Source organism: Emys orbicularis, chromosome 9, assembly GCF_028017835.1.
Source record: "Emys orbicularis isolate rEmyOrb1 chromosome 9, rEmyOrb1.hap1, whole genome shotgun sequence".
Lineage (NCBI taxonomy): Eukaryota > Metazoa > Chordata > Testudines > Emydidae > Emys > Emys orbicularis.
In genome coordinates this window covers 50,493,994-50,518,354 of record NC_088691.1, presented here as the reverse complement: position 1 = coordinate 50,518,354, position 24,361 = coordinate 50,493,994, and the positions used below count along the sequence as shown (strand labels likewise).

At 47.3% G+C, this 24,361-nt stretch overlaps 2 protein-coding genes across 3 annotated transcripts in view; both read left to right on the top strand.

Moving 5' to 3' along the window:
• The first annotated feature begins 1,196 nt into the window (after positions 1-1,196).
• SMCO1 (single-pass membrane protein with coiled-coil domains 1) lies at positions 1,197-18,222 on the top strand. Its single transcript, XM_065411364.1, has 3 exons — positions 1,197-1,252; positions 14,255-14,404; positions 17,799-18,222. The coding sequence occupies exons 1-3, from the start codon at positions 1,197-1,199 to the stop codon at positions 18,220-18,222; spliced, it is 630 nt and encodes a 209-aa protein (XP_065267436.1).
• Positions 18,223-22,463: 4,241 nt separating this feature from the next.
• RNF168 (ring finger protein 168) overlaps positions 22,464-24,361 on the top strand; it is a 37,851-nt gene continuing 35,953 nt past the window's right edge. Inside the window, exon 1 of one of the 2 annotated variants that reach the window (XM_065410428.1) lies at positions 22,464-22,524. The gene's annotated coding sequence lies outside the window, so the exon portion shown is untranslated. The remainder of the gene's footprint in view (positions 22,525-24,361) is intronic. The other variant, XM_065410427.1, reaches the window with a different exon arrangement.

The window sequence follows — 24,361 nt, the reverse complement described above, 5'->3', positions numbered from 1 at the left end:
TGTCAAATTTCACTAGATATCCAGTCATCAGTTTTCCAAGCTAGATAGTATGTGCATTTTTGATGTAAAGCCACACTTTGTTTTGTAAATACATTTCAGGCCTTCTTTATATACCCACCCCCAGTTGGCCAATGATGCCAGCCTCTGTTGTCCACCTGTCTCATTTTGTAAAAAGCTCCTTTGTGTTTCCTATGCTATGCCTCACACTTGGGAGAAGCTCCCTGTAAACATCCACAAAGCTCTCATCCTCCTCCAAATCTGTGTCAGACTCCCTTTTGTCATGGAGCCTACAGAAAACGTGACAGCAGTTAGACCGCTGATATGCTGAGACTCCGCCTATTATGCTGACCTATACTGTCTCGTATTTCCCCATCTGTCTATCTATTTGTTGTCTCTTGTCTGATACATAGCTTGTAAGCTCTTTGGGGCAGTGTGGTCTAGTGGATACAGCACTGGACTGTGACCCCAGGAACCTGAGTGCTATTCCTGGCACTGCTACTGGCCTGCTAGGTGACCTTGGGGACATTGTTCTGTGCCTCAGTTCCCCCAGGTGTAACTGATGCTGATCACACTACCTTTGTAAAGCACTTACAGAGCTATATAGGAAAAGCACTATATAAAAGCAATTTGCAGTGTTGTTGTAGCTATGTTGGTCCCAGGATATTAGAGAGACAATGTGGGCGAGGTAATATCTTTTATTGGATCAACTTCTATTGGCAAAAGACAAGCTTGTCTCTTTGCCAACAGAAGCTGGTCCAATAAAAGACATTAACTCACCCACCTTGTCTCTATATAAAAGCCAGGTATTTTTGTTCTGTTTGTACACCAGCTAGCACAATGGAGTTCTCGTCCATAAATACTACAGTAATACAAATAATAATACATCAGGAAGAAGCTGAACAGGGCACAAGCCCCTTTTCAGATCACCTTTAAATAAGAGTAATTCATATACAAAGAAAGACAAGTGGGGTGTTCATGTTTGAGGAGCTGCACCAAATCCATAATTCATTAAGTAACATGTTTGTGGACATATGTTTGTGTGTTTCTGAACTATATTTGGATGTACTGGCTATAAAAAGCCCTCAGTGCAAAGTGACCTTTAGCAGAAGTCAGATCTCCTGTCCGTGCTGTTGCTGACTGCCCACGAGAGAAGATTCAAGCCTATTAAAATTGCATTTCTTCTCTTCTTGTTCCCCATGAGGATGACTAAAGAGGCCATATCTCTGCACTCCCTGAATGAGACATTAAACAGGTCACAAAGGACTGTGTGTGTTAGTACTACAAGGAGGAACAAGGCAAGGCTCCATTGTGCTGGGAAGGGACTATAGCAAGATGGGGCAAGGGAAGAAACTAACAACTACCAGAGTGACAGGTCTGTATATTAGATGAGCCTGTACTTGTTTCTTAATTCTTTATGGGAAATAGAGGGGGTATAAACATGAACTTAGAGGCTGATGGGTCTCAGATCACAAGGAGTCTCCTTGTTTCTCCTTTATCTCTGAAAACAACCAACCACCTGTTTTGTGAACAAGCCTTTGTATAGTTCGCAGGCATTTAGCCCTGTGGCCCGGGTGCACGAGTGCTTTGCCATCAGCTTGAATGCAATCACTTGATCCCCAATCATAAATGATCTCTTTTTTAAAAAGTTGCAATTTGATTATGGGCCAGCAGGAAATTCTAATGTTTCCATATTCAACCATATGCTAATGTTCTGATAAGGTCCAGTTCTGAACAAGTGTTTTTAGGTGAGCCCAGGCCCAGGATGGGTTAGAAGCAAAGAGCTCAGAACCCAGTGGATTGAAAAGACAAGAAAGGAAGGAAGGCAGCTCACAGAGGAAACTCTACTTCATATTGTGTCTCTCATCAATTGCCTGGTCACATATAACCACTTTCTTTAATTTGCAGACTATTTTTCTAATTTAAATTGTTAACAGTTCATATTAAAATTAAAGGGGAAGGAAAGCAAAAGATTTGAAAATGCTCCTATAGTTACTGGAGGTGGGTAAAGTATAGTCCCTTTTTACTACAAAGTATATATACAGGAATCCCAGGTCTGACATTATTGTGCAAATGTTATCTAACAAGGCAGGCTTGAGTATGTGTAAAGCTGGTGTCTGCTTAAATAAATATTATTGTAGTAAAAGTGGCTGTTGTAAAACAAATATATTATTGCGGCTGGGATACAGTATTTCAATTAACATTTCTAATATCCCAACATCTGCATATTTGTATGCACATTATTTATACTATGGAAGTGCCCAGGAAAGGAACCCCAAAGATCAATGCCCCACTGTGCTAGACACTATAGAGACAATTAACAAAGATCGTCAGATCTCTGGGGAAAAGACTGTCTACGTGTCAGGACACAAGTGTGTGAACACACACGTATAGGTGGAGTTGGGTTGGGAGGAAGAGGTAACAAAAGGAACAGAACACAGTGGCCACTACTGGCAAAATTGGGTAATACAGCATGAGATCTCCAGTTTCTCTGATTTAACTAGTGCTGTAACTAGTGCTTCAATCTTCCTGCTACACAAGATCACTGACTGTACTATTAAATCAGCTGTAACAAATTAGCAAAAAGGCAGCATGCACCTGTATATCTAAGAACAGGACTGAGGACGGTGTGTCTTAACATACATATTCTATACAGAGAAATATGCATGCTGAGAGAGACACACAGAGAATGATGTGGAAAGAGAAGAGCAAGTAAGTTTTCAGTAGGAAGTGTAAGGAGCTGCTGTGAGTTGTGTGAATAACTCTTTACAAGATTAGGAATTATTTACTTCATTTACATTTATATAGAGCTCTGAACCCTCATGCTTCAGGGCATAAACCAGCCACTAGATAATGGGGTTGGTAAGAAACTTTTCCTTAGAGTGGGGTATTCTGCCACTGTTCATTATGGGGGATTTTGCCCTTCTTCTGAAACATGGTACCAATCACTACTGGAGACAAGACACTGGACTATAGGTCTGATTGGTATGGAAATTCCGATGTTCCATGGTTCTGTGAATAACATTACCCATTACAGTAAAAGTGACAGGTGATTAGAAGCCTGTGGAGAATTGAGGTCTTAAGTGAGGAGCAAGCAAAGGAAAGATATAAGTGTATGGTTGATATCATGAAAATAGGATAAAGAGGTGGTGTGTGGGACATAGTGTTATACACGAGTTTGCGACAGTGATGACCTGGAATATGAACATTTATAGCTTAGCTCTAAAAGTAATAAAAATGAGGGTGTCTGATTTTCTGGAAAGGATCTAAACTCAGGGAAAGAAAAGCCATGAGCATTAAATAACTTATTTTTAAAAAGCCTCTTTTTTCCATATAGCGTTCAATAACCTTCATAAGAATGTGAGCTCTGATTTTACTGGATGTGTTCTAAGTGCAGTGCTGTATATTTACAGGAAGAGCAGCAGGAAGGTTTTAAAAGCTTTCTTGTAAAGGATCAGGATTTGTTTTGTGCTTGTACAGAACAAGATTGACATGAGGTGGTATTAATTTAGTAGTAACCTCATTGGTTACCACTTTTAAAAAGTAAAGAAACTCATCACTCTATAATCGGAGTGCCTCACAATTATTAATAAATTCTCATAAGACCCCAGTGAGATTAGGAAATATAACTACTCCCATTTTACATTAAAAACAGGCACAAAGTTAATTTATTTGCCCAAAAAGCGGCACAGCTGGTAACAAAATCAAGTTTTCCTGACTGCCAGCCCTGTGTCTTAAACACAGGACCATCCTGCCCTACATTAAGAACGGAAGAATGGCCATACTGGGTCAGATCAAAGGTCCACCCAGCCCAGTATCCTGTCTACCGACAGTGACCAATGCCAGGTGTCCCAGAGGGAGTGAACCTAACAGGTAATGATTAAGTGATCTCTCTCCTGACATCCATCTCCACCCTCTGACAAACAGAGGCTAGGGACACCATTCCTTACCCATTCTGGCTAATAGCCACTAATGGACTTCTCTCCTGTTTGCTATATGTGGATGCCATCCTGTTTGCCTACATTTGTAATTGCATCAGTTTGTGTAAGTGTAATAATTCTTATTTTTGAAATGGAACCCAAAGAAATGTGAGCTATTTAAAAAGTCAGATAACCTACCGTCATCCTTTGACGAGTGGGGAATACATTTTCATTGGCAAAGTGAATATTGGGGCAATGTGAGAGCTGATCTATTCCCCAAAGGCTCAAGATGCAAAATTTTCCTGGGGTTTGCTCTTATTAATGAAGGGTCATTTCCACGTATCATAATATTGTAAATCCACTTCATAATTTCAAGTGGTCACTGCAGTGTGAATTGGCATTTTCAGAGCGGACACTTGTGAATGTTTCAGTTTTGGCTTGAAGGTGGTTTAAAACATCTGCAAGTAGCTTAAAGGCTGGGAGCAGTTTCTCCCAAGAACAAAAATGGCTGGAAAAGCCAGGGAATATTAAAGCAACATTATTAAATATTAAAAGCAACAGAGAAAAATTATTGCATCAGTGGTGACCCATTTTCATCAATAATTAAATCTATTGGTCATTTTCACCATTTATGTAGAAGAAAGCTTGTGAAAACAGAAACCATGAATCTTCATTCACCCAACTCGGTCAATGAGCCATTACAATCTGTAATGAATAATTCACTCAGCCTTTTATTTCTGACTTGTCCACAAACTGACTCTTACAAATATGTTTGCTCATCTTTTCCAACAAATGTTACCTAAATAAGTTTCAGGCTGTAGATTGTTGACAGTGTGATGAAGTGGGGATTTTCCTTTGTTATGTTGTATATGAGCCTATGTGAGTCTTACTATTTTGCATGAATGCTGTGTGTACAGGAGTGCTGCCAGCTTTTCTGCCGCCCTAGGTGGCGGAAGGTCCCACCCCGAAATGCCGCCCCCTACAGAGGCGGCGGAAGGTCCTGCAGCCGAAATACCGCCATGGTTGCCGCCCCCCAAATTGTGTCCTAGGCGACCGCCTAGGTCGCCTAATGGGTTGCGCCGGCCCTGTGTGTGTACCTCAGTTTCCCTGTGTATTGCACCAATGTCTAGGTGGTGGGAATAAGGGGGTGTGACTTGCGGAGGCTGCTCCAGCTGCCTGCACCGATGCTATAGCCGCCCCTTCGTAACCTGAGACCCAGGAGGGGGATGCGACCAGGTGACTCTTGGCCCGGGAAATGAGACAAAGGCTGGAGGAGGAGCAACGGGCAGGGCAGGGGCCAGACAGCTGGAAACGAGTCAGTCTTGGCTGGCTTGGGATTCAGGGGGAGGACCAGAGCCCTAGCTCTGGGTTCCCTTCCCCCCAAGATGCACTTGGCTGAAAGTCTCTGATTTCTGTTCTAACAAGTTCTGTCCTACGCTGTGTTCCTGTCAACTAATAAACCTTCTGTTTTACCGGCTGGCTGACAGTCACATCTGACTGCGGAGTTGGGATGCAGGGCCCTCTGGCTTCCCCAGGAGCCCCGCCTGGGCAGACTCGCTGTGGGAAGCGCACAGTGTGGAAGGGGACGCTGAATGCTCCAAGGTCAGACCCAGGAAGATCGAAGCTGTGTAAGCTTCTTGCCCTGGAGACATTATGCTGAGAGAGAGGAGGCATGCTCCCCCAGAGTCCTGACTGGCTTCATATGGAGTAGTTCCAGAGCATTGAACCAGTGACTCCCACCGAGACACAAAGTGTTTGCTGACAGCTATTCCTTTGAGTATCTAATCTGTGAGCTGTGTGATTAGTCACTTAAATCATAGTATTGTTCCTGTTCTCTAACTGATACCTTCACATAAATAGTAGGGTTTGAACTCTTGAACCTTCACTGCTAATAGCATGAGTCTGTACTACTGGATCTGATGTACTGACTATTACATTAAGAAATAAGTGTGATAACCAGCCACTAGAAGGAGACTTAGGGTATGTCTACACTATGAAATTAGGTCGAATTTATAGAAGCCGGTTTTTTAGAAATCGTTTTTATACAGTTGATTGTGTATGTCCCCACACAAAATGCTCTATGTGCATTAAGTCGGCGGACTGCGGCCACAGTACCGAAGCTAGCGTTGACTTCCGGAGCGTTGCACTGTGGGTAGCTATCTCACAGTTCCCGCAGTCTCCGCCACCCATTGGAATTCCGGGTTGAGATCCCAATGCCTGATGAGGCAAAAACAGTGTCGCGGGGGATTCTGGGTACATGTCGTCAGGCACCCTCCCTCCGTGCGAGCAATGGCAATCGTTTCATGCCTTTTTTTCCTGGGTTACCTGTGCAGACAACATACCACGGCAAGCATGGAGCCCGCTCAGCTCACTGTCACCATATGTCATCTGGGTGCCGGCAGACGTGGGACTGCATTGCTACACAGCAGCAGCTAATTGCCTTTTGGCAGTAGACGGTGCAGTATGACTGGTAGCCGTCATCGGCATACTGGGTGCTGGCAGACGTGGGACTGCATTGCTATACAGCAGTAGCTCCTTGCCTTTTAGCAGCAGATGGTGCATTACGATTGGTAGCCGTTGTCGTCGTACTCCTCAGTGAGTTCGGTCAGAGGCACCTGGGCAGACATGTTTTGTCTCCTGGAGACTCAGTCCTGCTGGCAGTCCTATTGAACCGTCTTGATGATGATGGCTAGCAATCGTAATGCAACATCTTCTGCCAAGCACCCAGAAGATGCCGATGGCTATCAGTCATGCTGCCAGTCTAAGATGTAAAAGATAGATGGAGTGGATCAAAACAATAAATGGACCAGATTTGTTCTATATTCATTTGCTTCCCCCTCCCTCCGTGAAATCAACGGCCTGCTAAACCCAGGGTTTTGAGTTCAATCTTTGGGGGGGCCATTCTGTGTGACAGTTGTTTGTGTTTCTCCCTGATGCACAGCCACCTTTGTTGATTTTAATTCCCTGTAAGCCATGTCGTCACTCGCCCCTCCCTCCCTCCCTCCCTCCGTCAGACAATAGTTTCGCGCCTTTTTTCAGCCCAGACGCCATAGCACTGGGATCATGGAGCCCGCTCAGATCACCGCGGCAATTATGAGCACTATGAACACCACGCGCCTTATCCTGGAGTATATGCAGAGCCAGAACATGCCAAAGCAAAACCAGTCAAGGAGGCAATTGCAGCGAGGCGACGAGAGTGATGAGGAAATTGACATGGACATAGACCTCTCACAAAGTACGGGCCCCAGCAGTGTGCAAATCATGGTGTTAATGGGGCAGGTTCAAGCCGTGGAACGCCGATTCTGGGCCCGGGAAACAAGCACAGACTGGTGGGACTGCATCGTGTTGCAGGTCTGGGACGATTCCCAGTGGCTGCGAAACTTTCGCATGCATAAGGGCACTTTCATGGAACTTTGTGACTTGCTTTCCCCTGCCCTGAAGTGCCAGAATACCAAGATGAGAGCAGTCCTTACAGTTGAGAAGCGAGTGGCGATAGCCCTGTGGAAGCTTGCAACACCAGACAGCTACCGGTCAGTCGGGAATCAATTTGGAGTGGGCAAATCTACTGTGGGGGCTGCTGTGATCCAAGTAGCCAACGCAATCAAAGGCCTGCTGGTATCAAGGGCAGTGACTCTGGGAAACGTGCAGGTCATAGTGGATGGCTTTGCTGCAATGGGATTCCCTAACTGTGGTGGGGCGACAGACGGATCCCATATCCCTATCTTGGCACCGGAGCACCAAGCCAGCGAATACATAAACCGAAAAGGGTACTTTTCAATGCTGCTGCAAGCACTGGTGGACCACAAGGGATGTTTCACTAACATCAACGTCGGATGGCCGGGAAAGGTACATGATGCTCGCGTCTTCAGGAACTCTGGTCTGTTTCAAAAGCTGCAGGAAGGGACTTTCTTCCCGGACCAGAAAATAACCGTTGGGGATGTTGAAATGCCTATAGTTATCCTTGGGGACCCAGCCTACCCCTTAATGCCATGGCTCATGAAGCCGTACACAGGCAGCCTGGACAGTAGTCAGGACCTGTTCAACTATAGGCTGAGCAAGTGCAGAATGGTGGTAGAATGTGCATTTGGATGTTTAAAAGCGCGCTGGCGCAGTTTACTGACTCGGATAGACCTCAGCGAAACCAATATTCCCATTATTATTACTGCTTGCTGTGCGCTCCACAGTATCTGTGAGAGTAAGGGGAAGACATTTATGGCGGGGTGGGAGGCTGAGGCAAATCGCCTGGCCGCTGATTACGCGCAGCCAGACACGAGGGCGGTTAGAAGAGTACAGCAGGGCGCGGTGCGCATCAGAGAAGCTTTGAAAACCAGTTTTGTGACTGGCCAGGATACGGTGTGAAACTTCTGTTTGTTTCTCCTTGATGAACTCCCCCCCCCCCGGTTCATTCTACTTCCCTGTAAACTAACCACCCTCCCCTCCCCACTTCGATCACCGCTTGCAGAAGCAATAAAGTCATTGTTACTTCACATTCATGCATTCTTTATTAATTCATCACACAACTAGGGGGATAACTGCCAAGGTAGCCCGGGAGGGGTGGGGGAGAAGGGAAGCGCCGGGTGGGGTGGGGGAGGAGGGAAGGACAAGGACACACTGCACTTTAAAACTTTAACTCTTATTGAAGGCCAGCCTTCTGTTGCTTGGGCAATCCTCTGGGGTGGAGTGGCTGGGTGGCCGGAGGCCCCCCCCACCACGTTCTTGGGCGTCTGGGTGAGGAGGCTATGGAACTTGGGGAGGAGGGCTGGTGGTTACACAGGGGCTGTAGCGGCGGTCTCTGCTCCTGCTGCCTTTCCTGCAGCTCAACCATACGCTGGAGCATATCAGTTTGATGCTCCAGCAGCCAGAGCATCGACTCTTGCCTTCTGTCAGCAATCTGACGCCACCTATCCTCTTCAGCCCACCACTTGCTCTCTTCAGCCTGCGATTCAGCCCGCCACCTCTCCTCTCGTTCATATTGTGCTTTTCTGCACTCTGACATTGTCTGCCTCCACGCATTCTGCTGTGCTCTGTCAGCATGGGAGGACATCTGGAGCTCCGAGAACATATCATCCCGAGTCCACCTTTTTCTCCTTCTAATCTTCACTAGCCTCTACGAAGGAGAAACATTTGCAGCTGGTGGAGGAAAAGGGAGAGGTGGTTAAAAAGACACATTTTAGAGAACAATGGGTACACTCTTTCACGTTAAATTCTGCTGTTCACATTACACAGCACATGTGCTTTCGTTACAAGGTCGCATTTTTCCTCTTATATTGAGGGCCTGCCGGTTTGGTGTGAGAGATCACTCACGCAGTGCCAGGCAACAGAATTCGGCTTGCAGGCAGCCATGGTAAGCCAGTCTTTTGGCTTTTTTAACCTTCATAACATGTGGGAATGGTTTCAAACAGCAGCGCCCTCATTTCCCATACCAAGCATCCATTGGGTTGGCCATTTAAAATGGGTTTGCAATGTAAAAGGAGGGGCTGCGGTTTCTGGGTTAACATGCAGCACAAACCCAACTAACCCCTCCCCCCCCTCCAATTCTCTGGGATGATCACACCTCCCCCCCACCGCGTGGCTAACAGCGGGAAATATTTCTGTTCAGCCGAGCAGGAACGGGCACCTCTGAATGTCCCCTTAATAAAACCACTCCATTTCAACCAGGTGACCGTGAATGATATCACTCTCCTGAGGATAGCAAAGAGAGATAAGGAATGGATGTTGTCTGCATGCCAGCAAACACTGGGACCATACGCTGCCATGCTTTGTTATGCAATGATTCCAGACTACGTGCTACTGGCCTGGCATGGTAAAGTGTCCTACCATGGCGGACGGGATAAGGCAGCCCTCCCCAGAAACCTTTTGCAAAGGCTTTGGGAGTACATGAAGGAGAGCTTTCTGGAGATGTCCCTGGAGGATTTCCGCTCCATCCCCATATACGTTAACAGACTTTTCCATTAGCTGTACTGGCCGCGAATGCCAGGGCAAATTAATCATTAATCATTAAACACGCTTGCTTTTAAACCATGTGTAATATTTACAAAGGTACACTCACCAGAGGTGCCTTGTGTGCCCTCAGGGTCTGGGAGCACGCCTTGGGTGGGTTCAGGGGTTACTGCCTCCAGGTCCAGGGTGAAAAACGTATCCTGGCTGTTGGGGAAACCGGTTTCTCCGCTTCCTTGCTGGGAGCTATCTTCATTGTCTTCATCATCATCTTCCTCGTCCCCCAAAACCGCTTCCGTGTTGCGTGATTCTCCATTGATGGAGTCAAAGCACAGGATTGGGGTAGTGGTGGCTGCACCCCCTAGCATGGCATGCAGCTCAGCGTAGAAGTGGCATGTCTGCGGCTCTGCCCCAGACCTTCCGTTTGCCTCTCTGGTTTTGTGGTAGGCTTGCCTTAGCTCCTTAATTTTCACGCGGCACTGCTGTGCGTCCCTGTTATGGCCTCTGTCCTTCATGCCCTTTGAGACTTTTTCTAATGTTTTGGCATTTTGTTTATTGCAACGGAGTTCAGCTAGCACTGATTCGTCTCCCCATATGACGAGCAGATCCCATACCTCCCATTCGGTCCATGCTGGAGCTCTTTTGTGATCCTGGGACTCCATCATGGTTACCTGTGCTGATGAGCTCTGCGTGGTCACCTGTGCTCTCCACACTGGGCAAACAGGAAATGAAATTCAAAATTTCACGGGCCTTTTCCTGTCTACCTGGCCAGTGCATCTGAGTTGAGAGTGCTGTCCAGAGCGGTCACAATGAAGCACTCTGGGATAGCTCCCGGAGGCCAATACCGTCGAATTCCATCCACACTACCCCAAATCCGACCCGGAAAGGCCGATTTCAGCGCTAATCCCCTCGTCAGAGGTGAAGTAAAGAAATCGGTTTAAAGGGCCCTTTAAGTCGAAAAAAAGGGCTTCGTCATGTGGACGTGTCCAGGCTTAATTCGATTTAACGCTGCTAAATTCGACCTAAACTCGTAGTGTAGACCAGGGCAAAGATCCACGGTACTGAAATGTGTTACACTGACCTTGGTAAGCTAATTCTATTTCTGCCCAACATAAATTTCATTTTCTCATTAAACAAATTTCCTTTGTGATTAAACAAATCTCTGTTACTGGCCTAAAATTCCCTTTTGGCAAACATTTATATGAAGGAGTTTGCACTTTTATGAATATTCCCAAGGGAGTAAAATGAGATGTAAGCATGGTTAACGCAAAATGTTATTTGAAGTTAATTGCCAAAAAAATTCTCATTATATATTACAGCAAAAAGGGGGGTGGAAATCAGCTGTTAATAGGTTTGAGTATCCACTGTTCCTATGATCTAAAGTGAAAAGAGACAGAGATTATCCGATGACCTGAAAACTACTGGATATTTTGGCATTTCAAAAACATCAGACAAAGATGAAAAGATAGACCAGGAAATGTAATATTTGTAAGGCAAAGTCTTAGTCTAGGAAGCTCACCAAATGCAACAGATCTCAAACTCTTTGGAGCAGGGCCAGTCTTTTCATTCTGTGTTTATACAGTGCCTCGCATAATAGGGTCCTGGGTCCATGACTTGGGCTCCTCAGCACTATTGCAAAACAAATAAAACAGTAGTAAGAATACCCAGGGACCACACTGCTATGAAACAGAGTCTTGCAATTCAATAGCTGTTAGTTGCCAGAGACAGTTTTTCAAGATAGCCTGAAGTTCATTCCGTTAAAAAAAATAAAAAAAATCAAGGCTAACTGACCTTCTAATGAACATAAGAACAGCCGTACTGGGTCAGACCAAAGGTCCATCTAGCCCAGTATCCTGTCTACTGACAGTGGCCAATGTCAGGTGCCCCAGAGGGAGTGAACCTAACAGGTAATGATCAAGTGATCTCTCTCCTGACATCCATCTCCACCCTCTGACAAACAGAGGCTAGGGACACCATTCCTTACCCATCCTGGCTAATAGCCATTAATGGACTTAACCTCCATGAATTTATCCAGTTCTCTTTTAAACGCTGTTATAGTCAATACTTGGCCAATTGCGGGATCCCTTGTTATCTGTATGAAACCTAGGCAAAAAAAACTTTCAGTCTAAAGTGTTTCAACAGCTTCAAGATTCTAGAATTACCCAAAAGTTGCACCTCAGGGGAACAATTTAATTGGGATCTTAGTTAAGCTAAATTACCCTAAATTATTCCTGAGGAACACCATCAAAATGGACAGTGACCAGCATATTCCACTCCTTTACATCTACAGAACAGCAGTGAATGAGTATAAAGCATGCTCCCTGCCTCCTCATGTTTTGACATAAATTCAACAGAATAGCACCTCATAAAATTAGGGTTACCATATGTCCGGATTTTCCCAGACATGTCCGGATTTTTGGTCCTCAAATCCCCACCCAGGAGGAATTTCCAAAAAGCGGGACATGTCCGGGAAAATAGGGAGGCATGGTAAGGGGACCGCCTCCTCCCTGGGCTCCAACTTTCCCGGCTCCCGCCGCTCTCCCCAGTGCAGCAGCAGCTGGAGCCCGGGAGGAGGTGGCTGCGAGCTTGGATGCCGCCACCGGCCGGCGCCACTCGGCCAGAACCGGGGCCCGAGCCAAGCCGGGCCGGAGGTGCTCGGTCGCCGGGCGGGGCCAGGCCGGAGCTGCTCGGCTGGAACCGGGGCCCGAGGTGAGCCGGGTTGGAGCCGCTGGGACCGGGGCTGGGGGTGCTCGGCTGCCGGCCGGCGCCGCTTGGCCAGGACCGGGGCCTGTGCCCCGGGGCCCGAGCCGAGCTGGAGTCACTAGGGCCGGGGCCGGGGGTGCTCGGCCGGGGCCGGGCCAGAGCCGCTCTGCTGGAACCGGGGCCGGCGCCCCAGGGTCTGAGCCGAGCCGGGCCGGAGCTGCCGGGGCCAGAGCCTCTTGGCCAGCCGCCGGAGGGAGCCGCTCAGCCAGGGGGGGCCGGACTGGGCCGCGCCTCCTTGCGCCTCCCCCCCCGCCGCCCCAGCTTACCTGCTGCCTGCCTGCCTGTTTCAGGCTTCCCGCGAACATTTGATTCGCGGGAAGCAGGGGAGGGGAAGGAGCAGGGGGGCGGAGCATTCAGGGGAGGGGAAGGAGTTGGGGCGGGGACTTTGGGGAAGGGGCGGAGTTGGGGCAGGGCTGGGGGCGGGGAAGGGGTGGAGTTGGGGCGGGGCCGGGGCCCCTTGGAGTGTCCTCTTTTTCCAGGACTGCAATATGGTAACCCTAATAAAATAAACTTTCTGATAGAGGTCACATGGAGAAACTTCAAAATCAAGATACCTCATTTAGTTATATTATTCATAGGAAATATGAAAATATACCACTTTCTTAGAAATCAGAAGGAAAAACATAAGTACTTACTAGCTGGAAGAGAGACCAATACAGCTACCAATTACAAAATAGCCTTTTTTGTGCTGCAGCTACTTGGTTCTGCCATATTTAAAGAGCCGTCTCTAGAAAAGCATGCTGGGGAAAAAGTTCCTATAAAAGGAAAACATTGCAATAGGGAGACAGGAGTGCTGAGAGGCATAGAACCACCCTATAAATCATGTATATGATGGAAACCATTTTAAGCCAGGGGGTGTAGTAGCACTCCTAGTTCTAGCACCTATGTAGGAAGAGTTAGTAGGGACTAGGAAGTCACCAGCCATGGTACTGAGGGAGGCAAGAAAAAGGCTGGTTTTAAGTATAGTATTATTTAAGTATCAGAGTGGTAGCCGTGTTAGTCTGAATCTGTAAAAAGCAACAGAGGGTCCTGTGGCACCTTTAAGACTAACAGAAGTATTGGGAGCATAAGCTTTCGTGGGTAAGAACCTCACTTCTTCAGATGCAAGTAACTTACTTGCATCTGAAGAAGTGAGGTTCTTACCCACGAAAGCTTATGCTCCCAATACTTCTGTTAGTCTTAAAGGTGCCACAGGACCCTCTATTATTTAAGTATTAGCTATTATATTTTTGTGGTAGATTTTATACAGGGCTGATTTAACTGTTATGTAGGATCAATTTGGGTCCTAAAATGAAACTCTCAATGAGATTAGACTGAGCTTGATAGGTCACTATTAGTAGACATTTAATCTCTTATGATAAGAATGAGGGTGTCTGATAAATTAATTCAGATAACCTTGACTGTCTTTGAAGAAGACTATGTGATGACTACTTCTAAAGGTACACAGACTACATCAAGCAACTGAAGCTCAACTGGCAAACACCTTCAAAAGGAGTCAGAATAACTTCCAAGTAAAATGGAGGAATCTTAAACTGGATCTGAAGTTAGCCATAATGCAGCAGAAGTGGAGCCCTCTTTCAGTGCAGAAGTTCAGATATGCTGATTCTAATAATGACTCTGGTTCTTATATTCCACAGGGTGGAAAGCAGGCTGCAGACAGTGGAGACTCAGTTCAAAGAGCTGAACTCTGCCATGGAGAAACTGACACAGAAACTGCAGTTTCAGGATAAAACCCTGGAGAAGCAGATGGACGAGGATGAGATGTGGATATCCTTGCTGGAGGACAGGTGAGCCACAGAAGAAAAAAAACATCTGTTTCCCCTCCATGTATCAGCTGGGAGACTAGAGAATTGAGAAACCTGTGTAACGTTCTATATGTGCAGGTGAAGATGAATGGGTTTAGGCTACACTGAGTGAAAAGAATACAACTTTCTTTCTACATCCAGGAATGTGGCTTTGAATTGCCTTTTACCACAAGAGAATACAGTTTGTTGATCTCAGCAAATGCAAGCCAAATTCCATTCCAAGTGCAAAAACTTCTAAAGAAATTTTAAATATGCACTACATATTATTATATCTTAAAAAAACCCCACACCATTTCTAAGAATACCAGAGACACCATATGCTCTTTCAAAACCTTTCAGATAACTGTGTCCCACTATAAGCAGTAAAAATCAGAATCTTATTAATGCCCTGGTTTTGTTTTGCTAGCAAATAAGGCCAAATCTTTCACATTTTGGTGCCTGAAGTTAGGCTCCCATAACCATATTTAGACATCTAAATAACAGGCTTTTTAAGATCCCGAGCTACTCACAGTTCCCATGGAAAGCAACGGCAGCTGCAAGAGCACAGTGCTTTGAAAAACAGGCTACTTAGGTGCCTCTGACCTGATCCTATGAAAACTTACAGGTGTGTAACTATGGGCACACAAGTAGCTCACTGAACTCAATGGGACTACTTTTGAGTAAAATTACACACATGCTTAAGCCTCTGCAGAACTGGGGTCTAAATATGGATTTCAGAGCTCACATTTGGGCCCCCCACTTTTGAAAATCTTGGCCTAAATAAATTAATCGCATTCAAAAATGAATGCAAATTGCTTAGTTGGAGGCCTATCACATTAATATCAATAACTGCAACAAAAATAAATAGCACTTCATAAAACACATACTTGAACCTAATGATTTTAGCTAAAACAGGATAGATCTGGTGGAGAAAAATCAGGTAAAACAAAAAATATTAGCTTCTACCTCCTTTTCAGAACTTTCCAGTCCCTTTAGGAGGGAGTGTTCCTTAAGCTTCTCTCCCTTAGTTGGTGCCTTTAGTTAGAACAGGAACTGGAGCTGAGTGAGAACACCAGACAGCCATTGGTTTGCTGTGTGACCTTGGCAAGTCATTTAACCTCTCTGCGCCTCAGTTTATCCATCAGTAAAATGGGTGTATGATACTGATACTGCAGAAACCGAAATAAAACTATCTACTACTCTAGGAGCTGTACATCAACTAAAAACCCAAACAAAACCAGAATAGTCCCCCAAATACTGTTTTTTTCTTCTTCTAGGTGTTGTGGTATTAAGTTTAATAGAACATATGTAGGACCCTACCAAATTCACGGCCCATTTTGGTCAGTTTTGCAGCCAGTTTTAAAATTGGTCAACTTCACAATTTCAGATTACATCTGAAATTTTACAGTGTGGTAATTTTACAGTGTGACCCAAAGTGGGGTTGTGGGGTCCGCAAAGTTGTTGTAGGGAGGTGGCGGGATTACCACTTTCACTTCTACACTGCCCGCAGAGCTGGGCTCTGAAGGCAGCAGCTGCGGAGCTTCCTGTAGTCAGAGGAGGCTCCCGGCGAGTGGAGGTGAGTCTGATCTCCCCATGCTGCTAGGAGCACCTCAGCCAGGGGCTTCTAGCTGCTAGTCCTGGCCGGCTGGGGTGTGAGAGGACTTCCTCTTCCCTGCATGGCCCCTCTAGGGGGAGATCAGACCCACCTCCGGGTACCTCCCCAGTCTGTAGGAAGCTCCATGGCTGGGCAGCAGCCCCAGAATTTCCTGCACCTGGAGGAGGATCCCAGAGGTGGAGGTGGGTATGATCACCCCATGCTACTAGGAGCACCCCAGCCGGGGGCTGCTAGACCTGGCCAGTGGCAGGTTAATGCACAGGCTCTGTCAGGGGCCCCAACCAATTTTGGGGGGCCCTGGAAAAATGGATGCCTTGAGCACCAACAGGAGCGGGAGGGGCCATGCAGGGGAAGAGGAAATCCTGTCCCTCCCCAGCCAGATGGGACTAGCAAGTAGGAGGCCCTGGCTGGGGTGCTTCCAGCAGCACGGGAGATCGGATTTCATTTTATATTATTTCACAGTCTGAGACATGTTTTTCACTGCCGTGAAATTGGTAGGGCCCTAAACATATGTAAACAAATGAGTCAACAGTGTAACACTGTTGCAAAAAAAGCGAACATCATTCTGGGATGTATTAGCAGGAGTGTTGTAAGCAAGACACAAGAAGTAATTCTTCCGCTCTACTCCATGCTGATTAGGCCTCAGCTGGAGTATTGTGTCCAGTTCTGGGTGCCACGTTTCAGGAAAGATGTGGACAAATTGGAGGAAGTCCAGAGAAGAGCAATAAAAATGATTAAAGGTCAAGAAAACATGATCTATGAGGGAAGATTGAAAAAATTGGGTTTGTTTAGTCTGGAAAAGAGAAGACTGAGAGGGGACATGATATCAGTTTTCAAGTACATAAAAGGTTGTTACAAGGAGGAGGGAGAAAAATTGTTCTTCTTGTCCTATCCTCAGAGATTAAGAAGCAATGGGCTTAAATTGCATCAAGGGAGGTTTAGATTGGATATTAGGAAAAACTTCCTGTCTCTCAGGGTGGCTAAGCACTGGAATAAATTGCCTAGGGAGGTTGTGGAATCTCCATCATTGGAGATTTTTCAGATCAGGTTAGACAAACACCTATCAGGGATGGTCTAGATAATACTTAGTCCTGCCATGAGTGCAGGGGACTGGACTAGATGACCTCTCGAGGTCCCTTCCAATCCTATGATTCTATGAAAGCACTTGTTCAGATAAGTGTTATTACACAAGTGCAAAACAATCTTTTCTTTTTTTCTTTTTCCTCCAGGAAGCCTTGAGGGAAATTGTCTAAGGTATACACTAGAAAAGGTACACTAATCATCTAAGGTATACACATTTATTGTGGTAACTGATCTGGTCAGAGCTCAGCTGCAGCAGCAGAATCAGTTAGTTTCAAAACGCTGCCTTCATTCAACTAATTCTTAGACTCAGCTGAATAATTAAACTCAGGTCAGGAGTTTTAGATGCAATAGGATTCTTAGTCAAACTGTAAAAGTCTATAAAAAGTACATTGGGAAAAATAAACTAATGATCCCTGAAATTGACCTTAACAATGACTTCAGGGAAATGGAAATTCTACCCACTTTTTCATTCAAATTCAAGCTCACCTACATTATAAGAAACCTGACAACACCCCTTCAGACACTCTGTGTTTGCCTTTTAAGTAGAAGGCTTACTGTGATGTGATGGCTGCATTACCAGGGATTGCTGGGGTTACAGACCACTAGAATTCTCCACTTATTACCTAAATGGGAATGAACTGAAGTATACGGGAAGTATTTTTGTCTGAGAAATGGTTTCTGTCTCCATCTCTGTGGCAGGTTCACTTCAGTGGAGATCAATCTTTTCTACAGCTATGTCAGTGAAATGCTTTGCTGCTTGCATTCCTGTGTCAGAGTGAAGCTGCCAGATCTGGCGGGAGGCCTCCCCACCTTAGCCTCTGTCATGAGGCGCAAAGGCAAGAACCAGAGAATTAGACTGGTGTGGGAAGCAGTGCTGGAGATGCTGGGGCTGCAAGAAGGAGATGTCTTAGCTCTATGCACCTTTTTCATCATACATTGCTCTGAAGCACAGTATTACCCAGCTAACCAGAGGCATAAGTACACCAGTGATATCAGCACGATGATAACCAAGGTGGTGAAGAACCAGATCCTTCGAGAGAGCCTGCTGTGTGCTGTCCAGGTGGTAGAGAATGGCAGAGCACAGAGGGATCCAAAAAAGATAGTAACCCTTGTCCAAAAATAACTTATGTGGCAGATTTCTTAAACTCCCTTACCCACTTAGGACAAACAAGCTTACAATCTAAACAGGTTCCAACATAAACAAGCAATTACATACCTGTGCATGTGTATATCAACACACAGATCCATATGTACAAATGCTCTCGACCATGACACACCAAAGTGTATCATGAGTCTGAAAAGCCAGGCAGATTCCCAGAATTAATACAGCAGTCATATAAGATTTTCATCACCATCATGTACACGCGTACATGCAAATGTGTAGCCAGAGGCTGCTGGGAGGGACACACAGATTCTTCTGTTTCTTAGCTAAAATATTTTGACACTTGCATAATGCTGAAGAGTTCAAATGCCAACATTTTCCAGCATAAAATCTGCTTTGCTGTACTTTATATTCTCATTGCATGTCTATGAAAGCTGTAAACTGTAGTATGAAACAAAAACTAATTTCTTATAATAAAACTCCTTGGTTTATCATTTAATGTGTGTACTGCTCTGTGGAAAATCAGTATTTTCACAGAATCCTAGGAATATAGGACTGGAAGGGATATCATGATGTCATCAAGACCAGTCCACCATCCTGAGGCAGGACTAAGCATACTTTAGACCAGTGGTCTCCAAAGTGGGGTGCACGCACCCCAGGAGGTGTGCAAGAGGATCCTTGGGGGTGATTCATAGATTCTAGGACTGGAAGGGACCTCGAGAGGTCATCGAGTCCAGTCCCCTGCCCGCATGGCAGGACCAAATACTGTCTAGACCATCCCTGATACACATTTATCTAACCTACTCTTAAATATCTCCAGAGATGGAGATTCCACAACCTCCCTAGGCAACTTATTCCAGTGTTTAACCACCCTGACAGTTAGGAACTTTTTCCTAATGTCCAACCTAGACCTCCCTTGCTGCAGTTTAAGCCCATTGCTTCTTGTTCTATCCTTAGAGGCTAAGGTGAACAAGTTTTCTCCCTCCTCCTTATGACACCCTTTTAGATACCTGAAAACTGCTATCATGTCCCCTCTCAGTCTTCTCTTTTCCAAACGAAACAAACCCAATTCTTTCAGCCTTCCTTCATAGGTCATGTTCTCAAGACCTTTAGTCATTCTTGTTGCTCTTCTCTGGATCCTCTCCAATTTCTCCACATCTTTCTTGAAATGCGGTGCCCAGAACTGGACACAATACTCCAGCTGAGGCCTAACCAGAGCAGAGTAGAGCGGAAGAATGACTTCTTGTGTCTTGCTCACAACACACCTGTTAATACATCCCAGAATCATGTTTGCTTTTTTTGCAACAGCATCACACTGTTGACTCATATTTGGCTTGTGGTCCACTATAACCCCTAGATCCCTTTCTGCCGTACTCCTTCCTAGACAGTCTCTTCCCATTCTGTATGTGTGAGACTGATTTTTTCTTCCTAAGTGGAGCACTTTGCATTTGTCTTTGTTCAACTTCATCCTGTTTAACTCAGACCATTTCTCCAATTTGTCCAGATCATTTTGAATTATGACCCTGTCCTCCAAAGCAGTTGCAATCCCTCCCAGTTTGGTATCATCTGCAAACTTAATAAGCGTACTTTCTATGCCAATATCTAAGTCATTAATGAAGATATTGAACATAGCCGGTCCCAAAACAGACCCCTGCGGAACCCCACTCGTTATGCCTTTCCAGCAGGATTGGGAACCATTAATAACAACTCTCTGAGTACGGTTATCCAGCCAGTTATGCACCCACCTTATAGTAGCCCCATCTAAATTGTATTTGCCTAGTTTATCGATAAGAATATCATGCGAGACCATATCAAATGCCTTACTAAAGTCTAGGTATACCACATCCACAGCTTCTCCCTTATCCACAAGACTCGTTATCCTATCAAAGAAAGCTATCAGATTGGTTTGACATGATTTGTTCTTTACAAATCGATGCTGGCTATTCCCTATCACCTTACCACTTTCCAAGTGTTTGCAGATGATTTCCTTAATTACTTGCTCCATTATCTTCCCTGGCACAGAAGTTAAACTAACTGGTCTGTAGTTTCCTGGGTTGTTTTTATTTCCCTTTTTATAGATGGGCACTATATTTGCCCTTTTCCAGTCTTCTGGAATCTCTCCCGTCTCCCACGATTTTCCAAAGATAATAGCTAGAGGCTCAGATACCTCGTCTATTAGCTCCTTGAGTATTCTAGGATGCATTTCATCAGGCCCTGGTGACTTGCAGGCATCTAACTTCTCTAAGTGATTTTTAACTTGTTCTTTTTTTATTTTATCTGCTAAACCTACCCCCTTCCCATTAGCATTCACTATGTTAGGCATTCCTTCAGACTTCTCGGTGAAGACCGAAACAAAGAAGTCATTAAGCATCTCTGCATTTCCAAGTTTCCTGTTACTGTTTCTCCCTCTTCACTGAGCAGTGGGCCTACCCTGTCTTTGGACTTCCTCTTGCTTCTAATGTATTGATAAAAAGTCTTCTTGTCCCCTTAATCATCTCTTTTCTAATCTTAACAGCCCTAATCATTTTAGGCTCTACTGATATGGAAGCCATTCTATAGCTTTGATCATCTTTGTTGCCCTTCTCCAAACCTTTTCCACTTTCACTATATCCCTTTTGAGATGTGGAGACAAGAACTGGATACAATATTCAAGGTGTGGGTGCACAATGGATTTAAATATTGGTGCTATGATACTGTGTCTTCTTTTCTATTCTTTTCCTAATAGTGCCTAACATTCTGTAAGCCCTTTTGACCACTGTTGCACACAGCTGACGTTTTCAGAGAACTATCCACAGTAACTCCAAGATCTCTTTCTGGAGTGGTAACAGCTAATTTAGAAGCCATCATTTTTATATAAAGAGAGAGAGAGATAGATTGAGATTATTTGCACTTGTCATTGTTGAAGCTCGCCTGCCATCCTGTTGCCCAGTCACTCAGTTTTGTTAGTTCCCCATGTAACTCTTTACAGTCAGCTTTGGACTTAAAAATTTTGAATACTTTTGTGTCATTTGAAAACATTGCCATGGCCCTGTTCACCCCCTTTTACAGATCATTAGTGAATATGTTGAATAGCACTGGTCCCAGTTCAGATCAATTACCTATTTGCCAAGTTCATTTTGAATTCTAAGTGCATCCTCCAAAGTGAATGCAACCCCTCAGCTTTGTCTCAACTGCAGAATTCATTAGCATACACTCCACTCCATTATCCAAATCATTAATGAAAATACTGAATAGTATTGGACCCAGGCCTGACCCCTGCAGGTAGGGTTAACATCTGGCCAGTATTTGACAGTCATGGCCAGTTTTTTTTAAAGATTTGCCAATTACTAGAAAAATAATTTAATCTGCCAGGGTTTTTCCATATGGATCTAAAAATTTGCACTATTATCATAATACCCTGGTATCTCTAATGTTAAAAGTTTCTAATTCCAGCTAAAGATGATACTTTAAGTGGCTGTTGACAGGGGGTGTGGGGTGCATTGAAGAGTTTCCTTGGAGTTAGTGTTGCGGGTGGAGGACTTGTAGTACTTGTACTACAAGGGGGGTTAGGATACCAGTGATGACTATACTTATGGTCTTTCAACCAGTTACGCACCCATTTTATAGTAATTTCACCTAGCCCACGTTTCCCTGGTCGGTTTATTATGTCATGAGAGATTGCGCCAAAAGCCTGACTAAAATCAAGCTATAGCCTGGCTTCCGCTCCCCCCGCTCCACTCGGCCAGCAGTGTCAGAGCAGGCTAAGAGCCCAGACTGGGTGTAGGAAGGGGAATCCCTGTCAAACAGCAGCTGCCACCTTCAGATGTGCCTCCCCAGCAAGTAGCTCCCAGCCGCGCCCAGGCCTCTCCCGGCAGCAGGCACGGCCGGCCGGGGGGCAGGCTTCCGACCCACGAGCGGCGCCTAACAGCCCCGCGTCGTCTCCCCGCGTTCCCTTTCCTGGGGCCCGCCCTGCCTGGAATGAGAGGTCTCTGCTCGCCGCCGAGGCGAGGGCAGGGCCAGCCAGGCCAGGCCCTGTCACGGGGCTGGGCGTCCGAAGCCAGGCAAGCAGAGGGCGGGGCTGGGGCCCGGCCCTTCCCCTCAATAGCTCTGGCCTCTCCTTCCTTCATCGCTCCCTTGCGGGGAGGCGGCCGCAGAGTCCCAACAGTGAGGTGCTTCTGGAAGCCAGGCCGCAGCTCCCGCCCTCCGGCGCGCCAGGGGTAGGCGGGTAGCGGCGGGATCCGGAAGTGCGGGCCGCGCGCGCCTGACGCGATGACGTCAGTTGGTTGACCCCGGGAGCGGGGTAAGAGTCCGTTGCAGTTATGCGGCTTCGGGCTGAGGCGGGCGGTGAGTATCAGGCTGTAGCTCTGGGACGGCGGATAGTGGAGGCCTCAGACCCAGCTTATGTTGCTTCCTGGGGGTAACAGGTGTCTGGGCCTCTGCCCTGAGCGCGGGGGGGATCTCTGGGCCCCTGCACTGGGGGTCTGGGGGGGAAGAGGGCTCTGGAGCCCTTGCTAGGGTTGCCAGGTGTCTGGTTTTTGACCAGAAAGCCCAGTTGAGAAGAGACCCTGGTGGTTCTGGTCAGCAGGGCTGGCTTTAGGCCGAGTCCCTGAAATCGGGCCCTGTGCCTTAGGTGCCTTTTTAATTTTTTTTACTCACCCGGGTCTTCAGTGGCACTTCGGCAGCGGCGGGGGGTCCGCTCTGGGTCTTTGGTGGCATTTTGGCGGCAGGGGGTCCTTCAGGAAGACCCGGTGCGTTCCCCCCTGCAGCCGAAGTGCTGCTGAAGCCTCGGACCGCTGCCGGGTATTCGAATCGGGCCCCGCAGTTGATAAAGCCAGCCCTGGTGGTCAGCACTGCTGATTGGGCCATTAAAAGTCCAGTTGGTGCAGGGCTGGCAGCAGGGCCGTCCCTAGGCATATGCAGAATATGCAGTTGTCTAGGGCACCAAATTGCCCCAAATTTCATGGTGCCCATGGCAGCTGCGTGCTGCATACGCGGCAGCAGCTCTGGCAGCCAGCCCTATCCCCCTGCTGCCCCTCCCCCCCCGTTCTGCCCCTGGCCTGCCCCCATTCCACCTCTTCCCCCATTGACCCACACTCACCAGCAGCGGCGGGAAGCGGAGCAACCCGGCCCCAGCCCTCTCCACTCCACCAGCTCCCAGCCGCGTTGCTCCGCTTCTCGCCAGTGAGTGCGGAGGGCGGTCCTTCCCCCTCCCCCAAGCAACACGGCTGGGGGGGAGGGGGAGCGGAGCGGGCTGATGCTGGATTGTTCTGCTGCCGGTGCCAGGCCCCCTGCTAATCCCCTGGGCCATTCTGGGCCTGTGGAGCCCCCCAAAGCGGCCCCCCACAGCTCCTGCCTCCCTGGCCCCCCAGGCCTTGAGCGCAGCCCAGACCCTTGGGGGGGAGGGGAGGGAAAGCAGGTGCTCGGACTGTGTAGGTCACCATAATTGGTAGGGATGGCCCTGGCTGGCAGGCTCCCTACCTGGCTCCACGCAGCTCCCGGAAGCGGCGACCTGTCCATCTGGTTCCTAGGTGGAGGGACAGGCATGGCCTGAGCACTGGTTCTACAGCTCCCATTGGCTGGGAACCGTGGCCAATGGGAGCTGCAGGGGTGCTGCCTGCAGGTGGAGGCAGTGCTCACCGCGCAGAGCTCCCTGGCTGCCCCTATGCCTAGTAGCCGAGGAACATGTTACTGCTTCCGGGGAGCCTCCTAAGGTAAGTGCTGCCTGCCCGGAGCCTGCACCCTGAACCCCCTACTGCATCCCAACCCCTGTCCCAGCTCTGAGCCCTCCTGCACCCAAACTCCCTCCCAGAGCCTGTACCCCACGCCACCTCCTGCAGTTCGGCCCCAGCCCTGGGCCCCCTCATGCACCCAAACTCCCTCCGAGAGCCCACACCCTGAATGCTAACTCCCTGCCCTGTCCCAGAGCCTGAGCCCCCTCCCGTGCCCTAGCCCTGAGCCCCCTCCTGGAGCCCGCACCCTCTCCTGTGCCCCAACACCCTGCCCCAGCCCTAAGCCCCCTCCAGCACCCTAAATCCCTCATTTCTGGCCCCACCCTGGAACACCCCCCCCAGCCCAGAGCCCATACCCCCTGCCTCAGCCCGGAGCCCCCTCCCACATTCCGAGCCCCTTGCCCCTGGCTTGGAGCCCCCTTCTGCACCCCAAACCTCTCGTCCCTGGTCCC

Excerpts from the sequence above, each read along its gene's own strand:
- SMCO1 (XM_065411364.1), top strand. The coding sequence starts at position 1,197 with ATGAGGATGACTAAAGAGGCCATATCTCTGCACTCCCTGAATGAGACA. Across the intron at positions 1,253-14,254 it reads CTGAATGAGACATTAAACAG|GGTGGAAAGCAGGCTGCAGA; the intron begins GTCACAAAGGAC and ends TATATTCCACAG. Across the intron at positions 14,405-17,798 it reads ATATCCTTGCTGGAGGACAG|GTTCACTTCAGTGGAGATCA; the intron begins GTGAGCCACAGA and ends TCTCTGTGGCAG.